Here is a 9,229-nt window from a genome sequence, read left to right as displayed (position 1 = left end):
GAAACTCTAAAAAGCTCTAAAAAAGCTTTAAGTTAATTATATTTCGTAGTGCTAGTATCTACTAGCCAGGGGATTCGTTAAAGCCAACTGAAAGTAACTTAATTCTTTATAAAGAATGATACTAACAAAATTCCCTAAAATAATGAAGATTATCTCTGAATGTTTCCTAGAAACCCTAAAAACACTAAAGGGCCCTGAAAGAGCTCTGGGAAACTCTAAAAAGCTCAGGAAGATTCCAAAAAACTTTGAAAAGCTTAAATTTAATTATACTCGTAACACTGGGATCTACAAGCTAGGAGATTCGTTAAAAAATGATAATAACAAATCCCTACAATAGTGAAGTTTAACTTTGAATGTTCTCTAAAAAGCCTTGAAAACTCTAAAAAAACCCTGAAAACTTTAAAAAGCCCTAACATATCCAAAGAGCTCTGAAAAACTCTAAAAAGCTCTGAAAAAGCTTGAGTTAATTATATTTCGTAGCACTAGGATCTACTAGCCAGGGGATCCGTTAAAGCCAACTGAAAGTAACTTAATTCTTTATAAAGAATGATACTGACAAAATTCCCTACAATAATGAAGATTATCTTTGAATGTTTCCTAAAAACACTGAAGATCCCTAAAAGAGCTCTGAGAAGCTCTAAAAGGCTCAAGAAGACTCCAAAAAGCTTTGAAAAGCTTAAATTTAATTATACTCGTAACACTGGGATCTACAACCTAGGAGATTCGTTAAATAATGATAATAACAAATCCCTAAAATAGTGAAGATCAACTTTGAATGTTCTCTAAAAAGCCTTGAAAACTCTATAAAAAACCCTGAAAACTCTAAAAATCCTTAAAATATCTAAATTCTCATAAAAATCTAAAGAGCTCTGAAAAACTTTAAAAAGCTCTGAAAAAGCTTTAAGTTAATTATATTTCATAACACTAGTATCTACTAGACAGAGTATTCGTTAAACCAACTGAAAATAACTTAATTCTTTATAAAGAATGATATTAACAAAATTCCCTTAAATAATGAAGATTATCTTTGAATGTTTCCTAGAAACCCTAAAAACACTAAAGAGCCCTCAAAGAGCTCTATGAAACTCTAAAAGCTCAGGAAGACTCTAAAAAGGTTTTAAAAGCTTAAATTTAATTATACTCTGTAGCACTGGAATCTATAAGCTAGGAGATCCATTGAAGAATGATTATAACAAATCCCCACAAGAGTGAAGATCAACTTTGAATGTTCTCTAAAAAGCGTTGAAAACTCCAAAAAAAACCCTAAAAACTCTAAAAAGCACTAAAATATCTAAAGATCTCATAAAAATCTAAAGAGCTCTGAAAAAATTTAAAAAGCTCTGAAAAAACTTTAAGTTACTTACATTTCGTAGCACTAGTATCTACCAGCCAGGAGATTCGTTAAAGCCAACTGAAAATAACTTAATTCTTTATAAAGAATGATACTAACAAAATTCCCTACAATAATGAAGATTATCAGGAAGACTCAAAAAAGCTTTGAAAAGCTTAAATTTAATTATACTCCGTAACAGTGGGATCTACAAGCTAGGAGATTTGTTAAAGATTGATAATAACTAATCCCTACAATAGTGAAGATCAACTTTGAATGTTCTTTCAAAAGCCTTGAAAACTCTAAAAAAAACCCTGAAAACTCTAAAAAGCCCTAAAATATCTAAAGATCTCCGAAAAATCTAAAGAGCTCTGAAAAACTCTAAAAATCTCTGAAAAAGCTTTAAGTTAATTATATTTCGTAACGCTAGTATCTACTAGCCAGGGGATTCGTTAAAGACAACTGAAAGGAACTTAATTCTTTATAAAGGATGATAATAACAAAAAATTTCCTACAATAATGAAGATTATCTTTGAATTTTTCCTAAAGACCCTAAAATCACTAAAAAACCCTGAAAGAGGTATGAGAAACTCTAAAAAGCTCAGGAAGAATCCAAAAAGCTTTTAAAAGATTAAATTTAATTATACCCTGTAGCACTGGGACCTATAAGCTAGGAGATTTGTTAAAGAATGATAATGACAAATCCCAACAATAGTGAAGATCAACTTTGAATGTTCACTAAAAAGCCTTGAAAACTCAAAAAAAAACCCTGAAAACTCTAAAAATCCCTAAAATATCTAACGAGCTCATAAAAATCTAAAGAGCTCAGAAAAAGCTTTTAAGTTAATTATATTTCGTAGCACTAGTATCTACAAGCCAGGGGATTCGTTAAAGCCAACTAAAATAAATTAATTCTTTATAAAGAATGATACTAACAAAATTCCCTACAATAATGAAGATTATCTTTGAATGTTTCCTAGAAAACCTAAAAACACTAAAGAGCCGTGAAAGAGCTCTGGGAAACTCTAAAAAGCTCTAAAAAACCTTTAAGTTAATTATATTTCGTAGTGCTAGTATCTACTAGCCAGGGGATTCGTTAAAGCCAACTGAAAGTAACTTAATTCTTTATAAAGAATGATACTAACAAAATTCCCTACAATGATGAAGATTATCTTTGAATGTTTCCTAGAAAACCTAAAAACACTAAAGGGCTCTGAAAGAGCTCTGGGAAACTCTAAAAAGCTCAGGAAGACTCAAAAAAGCTTTGAAAAGCTTAAATTTAATTATACTCCGTAACACTGGGATCTACAAGCTAGGAGATTTGTTAAAGATTGATAATAACTAATCCCTACAATAGTGAAGATCAACTTTGAATGTTCTTTCAAAAGCCTTGAAAACTCTAAAAAGCCCTAAAATATCCAAAGGGCTCTGAAAAACTCTAAAAATCTCTGAAAAAGCTTTAAGTTAATTATATTTCGTAGCACTAGGATCTACTAGCCAGGGGATCCGTTAAAGCCAACTGAAAGTAACTTAATTCTTTATAAAGAATGATACTGACAAAATTCCCTACAATAATGAAGATTATCTTTGAATGTTTCCTAAAAACACTGAAGATCCCTAAAAGAGCTCTGAGAAGCTCTAAAAGGCTCAGGAAGACTCCAAAAAGCTTTGAAAAGCTTAGATTTAATTATACTCGTAACACTGGGATCTACAAGCTAGGAGATTCGTTAAAAAATGATAATAACAAATCCCTACAATAGTGAAGATCAACTTTGAATGTTCTCTAAAAAGCCTTGAAAACTCTATAAAAAACCCTGAAAACTCTAAAAATCCTTAAAATATCTAAATTCTCATAAAAATCTAAAGAGCTCTGAAAAACTTTAAAAAGCTCTGAAAAAGCTTTAAGTTAATTATATTTCGTAGCACTAGTATCTACTAGACAGAGTATTCGTTAAAGCCAACTGAAAATAACTTAATTCTTTATAAAGAATTAAATTAACAAAATTCCCTTAAATAATGAAGATTATCTTTGAATGTTTCCTAGAAACCCTAAAAACACTAAAGAGCCCTCAAAGAGCTCTATGAAACTCTAAAAGCTCAGGAAGACTCCAAAAAGGTTTTAAAAGCTTAAATTTAATTATACTCTGTAGCACTGGAATCTATAAGCTAGGATATCCATTAAAGAATGATAATAACAAATCCCCACAATAGTGAAGATCAACTTTGAATGTTCTCTAAAAAGCCTTGAAAACTCCAAAAGAACCCTGAAAACTCTAAAAAGCACTAAAATATCTAAAGACCTCATAAAAATCTAAAGAGCTCTGAAAAAATTTAAAAAGCTCTGAAAAAGCTTTAAGTTAATTACATTTCGTAGCACTAGTATCTGCCAGCCAGGAGATTCGTTAAAGCCAAGTGAAAATAACTTAATTCTTTATAAAGAATGATACTAACAAAATTCCCTACAATAATGAAGATTATCTTTGAATGTTTCCTTGAAACCCTAAAAACACTAAAGAGCCCTGAAAGAGCTCTGGGAAACTCTAAAAATCTCAGGAAGACTCCAAAAATCTTTGAAAAGCTTAAATTTAATTATACTCTGTAACACTGGGATCTACAAGCTAGGAGATTCGTTAAAGAATGATAATAAAAAATCCCTACAATAGTAAAGATCAACTTTGAATGTTCTCTAAAAATCCTTGAAAACTCTAAAAAAAACATGAAAACTCTAAAAAGCCCTAAAATATCTAAAGAGATCATAAAAATCTAAAGAGCTCTGAAATTTTTTAAAAATCTCTGAAAAAGCTTTAAGTTAATTATATTGCGTAGCACTTGTATCTACTAGCCAGGGGATTCGTTAAAGCCAACAGAAAATAAATTACTTCTTTATAAAGAATGATACTAACAAAATTCCCTACAATAATGAAGATTATCTTTGAATGTTTCCTAAAAACCCCAAAGACACTAAAGATCTTTGAATGAGCTCTAGGAAACTCTAAAAAGCTCAGGAAGACTCAAAAAGCTTTTAAAAACTTAAATTTAATTATATTTTGTAGCACTGGGATCTATAAGCTAGGATATTCGTTAAAGAATGATAATAACAAATCCCTACAATAGTGAAGATCAACTTTGAATGTTCTCTAAAAAGCCTTGAAAACTCTAAAAAAACCCTGAAAACTGTAAAAATCCCTAAAATATCTAAAGAGGTCATAAAAATTTAAAGAGCTCTGAAAAACTTTAAAAAGCTCTGAAAAAGCTTTAAGTTAATTATATTTCGTAGCACTAGTATCTACTAGCCAGGGGATTCGTTAAAGCCAACTGAAAAGAATTTAATTCTTTATAAAGAATGATATTAACAAAATTCCTTTCAATAATGAAGATTATCTTTGAATGTTTCCTAGAAACCCTAAAAACACTAAAGAGCCCTGAAAGAGCTCTGGGAAACTCTAAAAAGCTTTGAAAAGCTTAAATTTAATTATACTTTGTAGCACTGGGATCTACAAGCTAGGAGATTCATTAAAGAATGATAATAACAAATCCTACAATAGTGAAGATCAACTTTGAATGTTCTCTAAAAAGCCTTGAAAACTCTAAAAAAACCCTGAAAACTCTAAAAATCCCTAAAATATCTAAAGAGCTTATAAAAATCTAAAGAGCTCTGAAAAACTTTAAAATGCTTTGAAAAAGCTTTAAGTTAATTATATTTCGTAGCACTAGTATCTACTATCCAGGGGATTCGTTAAAGCCTATTGAAAATAACTTAATTCTTTATAAAGAATGATACTAACAAAATTCCATACAATAATGAAGATTATCTTTGAATATTGCCTAGAAACCCTAAAGAGCCCTGAAAGAGACCTGAAGAGCTCTGGGAAACTCTAAAACGCTCAGGAAGACTCCAAAAAGCTTTGAAAAGCTTAAATTTAATTATACTCCGTAACATTGGGATCTACAAGCTAGGAGATTTGTTAAAGATTGATAATAAAAAATCCCTACAATAGTGAAGATCAACTTTGAATGTTCTCTAAAAAGCCTTGAAAACTCTAAAAAAACCCTGAAAACTCTAAAAAGCCCTAAAATATCTAAAGATCTCTGAAAAATATAAAGAGCTATGAAAAACTCTATAAATCTCTGAAAAAGCTTTAAGTTAATTATATTTCGTAACGCTAGTATCTACTAGCCAGGGGATTCGTTAAAGACAACTGAAAGGAACTTAAGTCTTTATAAAGAATGATTATAACAAAAAATTTCATACAATAATGAAGATTATCTTTGAATTTTTCCTAAAAACCCTAAAATCACTAAAGAGCCCTGAAAGAGCTATGAGAAACTCTAAAAAGCTCAGGAAGACTCCAAAAAGCTTTTAAAAGATTAAATTTAATTATACCATGTAGCACTGGGATCTATAAGCTAGGAGATTCGTTAAAGAATGATAATAACAAATCCCTACAATAGTGAATACTCGGATAGAATACTCAGATAGAATATTCTGAATACTCAGATATTTCGTAGCACTAGTATCTACTAGCCAGGGGATTCGTTAAAGCCTATTGAAAATAACTTAATTCTTATTTTCATTCATGAATACTCAGATAGAATGAAGGGGTGTATGCTTAACAGGGTTGAAGATCTGGAGATATTGGTTTTTTTCAGAGTAAAATGTCGTACGGTGAAGATGTTGGAACCTGTTGAGTGTCTTTGGCAGCCTCCAATGCAAAATCAACTCTTGTTGTGCTGTGATGGAGCTTCTAGAGGTAACCCAGGGGTGGCCGGAGCTGGAGTGGTGGCTAGGAATTCAGCTTGTGAAGTGGTGGGAGCAATGTGTGTTGGCCTTGGTGTTATTTCTAATTTTTTTGGTGGAATTATATAGCATTTTAATTGGCTTAGATTGGGAAGTTCAATGGGGTTACAGAGATTTTCTTGTAAGGACTGATTCTATGAGTGTTATAACTGCTTTGGAAGGGGATAATATACCATGGTTTGCAAGACAGAGATGGTATGAAGCTAAAGTCAAGTTTGATTCTATTCAATTGGTGCATACGTTTCGTGAAGCAAATTTTGCAGCTGATAAGATGGCAAAGACTGGTTGTTTTTTAGATTCTGGAGTGAGACTCAATTTTGTTGGGCGTCCTCTTTTATTAAACTTAATTGAGTATCCTAATGTTTCTTATTTTCGTTTTAAATAGTTTTTGAGTTTTTGGGGTTGCTGTGACCTCTTTTCTCAAATTCTATGATGTAAATATCTCTTTTCATTTCAATTCAATTTTTGACTTATCAAAAAAAAAAAAACCCTACAGTAGTGAAGATCAACTTTGAATGTTCACTAAAAAGCCTTGAAAACTCTAAAAAAAAACCCTGAAAACTATAAAAATCCCTAAAATATCTAAAGAGCTCATAAAAATCTAAAGAGCTCTGAAAAACTTTAAAAAGCTCTGAAAAAGCTTTAAGTTAATTATATTTCGTAGCACTAGTATCTACAAGCCAGGGGATTCGTTAAAGCCAACTGAAAATAAATTAATTCTTTATAAAGAATGATACTAATAAAATTCCCTACAATAATGAAGATTATCTTTGAATGTTTCCTAGATAACCTAAAAACATTAAAGAGCCTTGAAAGAGCTCTGGGAAACTCTAAAAGCTCAGGAAAACTTTAAAAAGCTTTGAAAAGCTTAAATTTAATTATACTTCGTAACACTGGAATCTATAAGCTGGGAGATTTGTGAAAGAATGATAATAACAAATCCCTACAATAGTGAAGATCAACTTTGAGTGTTCTCTAAAAAGCCTTGAAAACTCTAAAAAACCCTTGAAAACTCTAAAAAGTCCTAAAATATCTAAAGAGATCCGAAAAATCTAAAGAGCTCTGAAAAACTCTAAAAATCTCTGTAAAAGCATTAAGTTAATTATATTTCGTAGCACTAGTATATACTAGCCACGGGATTCGTTAAAGCCAACTGAAAGTAACTTAATTCTTTATAAAGAATGATACTAACATAATTTCCTACAATAATGAAGATTAGCTTTGAATTTTTCCTAAAAACCGCTATGAGAAACTCTAAAAATCTCGGGAAGACTCCAAAAGCTTTTAAAAGCTTAAATTTAATAATACTTTGTAGCACTGGGATCAATAAGCTAGGAAATTCGTTAAAGAATGATAATAACAAATCCCTATAATAGTGAAGATCAACTTTGAATGTTCTCTAAAAAGCCTTGAAAACTCTAAAAAAACCCTGAAAACTCTAAAAAGCCCTAAAATATTTAACGAGCTCATAAAAATCTTAAGAGCTCTGAAAAACTTTAAAATGCTTTGAAAAAGCTTTAAGTTAATTATATTTCGTAGCACTAGTATCTACTAGCCAGGGGATTCTTTAAAGCCCATTGTAAGTAACTTAATTCTTTATAAAGAATGATACTAACAAAATCCCTACAATAATGAATATTTTCTTTGAATGTTTCCTAGAAACCCTAAAGAGCCCTGAAAGAGACCTGAAGAGCTCTGGGAAACTCTAAAACGCTCAGGAAGACTCCAAAAAGCTTTGAAAAGCTTTAATTATACTCCGTAACACTGGGATCTACAAGCTAGGAGATTTGTTAAAGATTGATAATAAAAAATCCCTACAATAATGAAGATCAACTTTCAATGTTCTCTAAAAAGCCTTGAAAACTCTAAAAAAACCCTGAAAACTCTAAAAAGCCCTAAAATATCTAAAGATCTTCGAAATATCTAAAGAGCTCTGAAAAACTCTAAAAATCTCTGAAAAAGCTTTAAGTTAATTATATTTCGTAACGCTAGTATCTACTAGCCAGGGGATTCGTTAAAGACAACTGAAAGAAACTTAATTCTTTATAAAGAATGATAATAACAAAAAATTTCCTACAATAATGAAGATTATCTTTGAATTTTTCCTAAAATCACTAAAGAGCTCTGAAAGAGCTATGAGAAACTCTAAAAAGCTCAAGAAGACTCCAAAAAGCTTTTAAAGATTATATTTAATTATACCTTGTAGCACTGGGATCTATAAGCTAAGAGATTCGTTAAAGAATGATAATAACAAATCCCTACAATAGTGAAGATCAACTTTGAATGTTCACTAAAAAGCCTTGAAAACTCTAAAAAAAACCTTGAAAACTCTAAAAAGCCCTAAAATATCTAAAGAGCTCATAAAAATCTAAAGAGCTCTGAAAAAGCTTTAAGTTAATTATATTACGTAGCACTAGTATCTACTAGCCAGGGGATTCGTTAAAGCCAACGGAAAAAAAACTTAATTCTTTATAAAGAATGATAATAACAAAATTCCATGCAATAATGAAGATTATCTTTGAATTTTTCCTAAAAACACTAAAGAGCCCTGAAAGAGCTATGGGAAACTCTAAAAAGCTCAGGAAGACTCCAAAAAGCTCTAAACAACTTAAATTTAATTATACTCCGGAGCACTGGGATCTATAAGATAGGTGATTCGCTAAATAATGATAATAGCAAATCCGTACATTAGTAAAGATCAACTTTGAATGTTTTTTAAAAAGTCTTGAAAACTCTAAAAAAAACCTGAAAACTCTAAAAAGCCCTAAAATATCTAAAGACCTCATAAAAATCTAAAGAGCTCTGAAAAACTTTAAAAATCTCTGAAAAAGCTTTAAGTTAATTATATTTCGTAGCACTACAATCTACTAGCCAGGGGATCCGCTAAAGCCAACTGAAAGTAACTTAATTCTTTATAAAGAATAATACTAACAAAATTCCCTACAATAATGAAGACTATCTTTGAATTTTTCCTAAAAACCCTAAAATCACTAAAGAGCCCTGAAAGAGCTATGGGAAACTCTAAAAAGCTCAGGAAGACTCCAAAAATCTTTTAAAAGATTAAATTTAATTATACTCTGTAGTACTAGGATCTATAAGCT

At 30.7% G+C, this 9,229-nt stretch overlaps 1 protein-coding gene across 1 annotated transcript; it reads left to right on the top strand.

Annotated features, from left to right (window-relative positions):
- Positions 1-5,924: 5,924 nt before the first annotated feature.
- LOC113342061 lies at positions 5,925-6,513 on the top strand. Its single transcript, XM_026586722.1, has 2 exons — positions 5,925-6,148; positions 6,198-6,513. The coding sequence occupies exons 1-2, from the start codon at positions 5,925-5,927 to the stop codon at positions 6,511-6,513; spliced, it is 540 nt and encodes a 179-aa protein (XP_026442507.1).
- Positions 6,514-9,229: the final 2,716 nt, after the last annotated feature.

The sequence above is a fragment of the Papaver somniferum genome, unplaced genomic scaffold (assembly GCF_003573695.1).
Source record: "Papaver somniferum cultivar HN1 unplaced genomic scaffold, ASM357369v1 unplaced-scaffold_33, whole genome shotgun sequence".
Taxonomy (NCBI): domain Eukaryota; kingdom Viridiplantae; phylum Streptophyta; class Magnoliopsida; order Ranunculales; family Papaveraceae; genus Papaver; species Papaver somniferum.
Note: the sequence above shows the minus strand (reverse complement) of the source record. Positions and strands in the feature narration are given on the sequence as shown.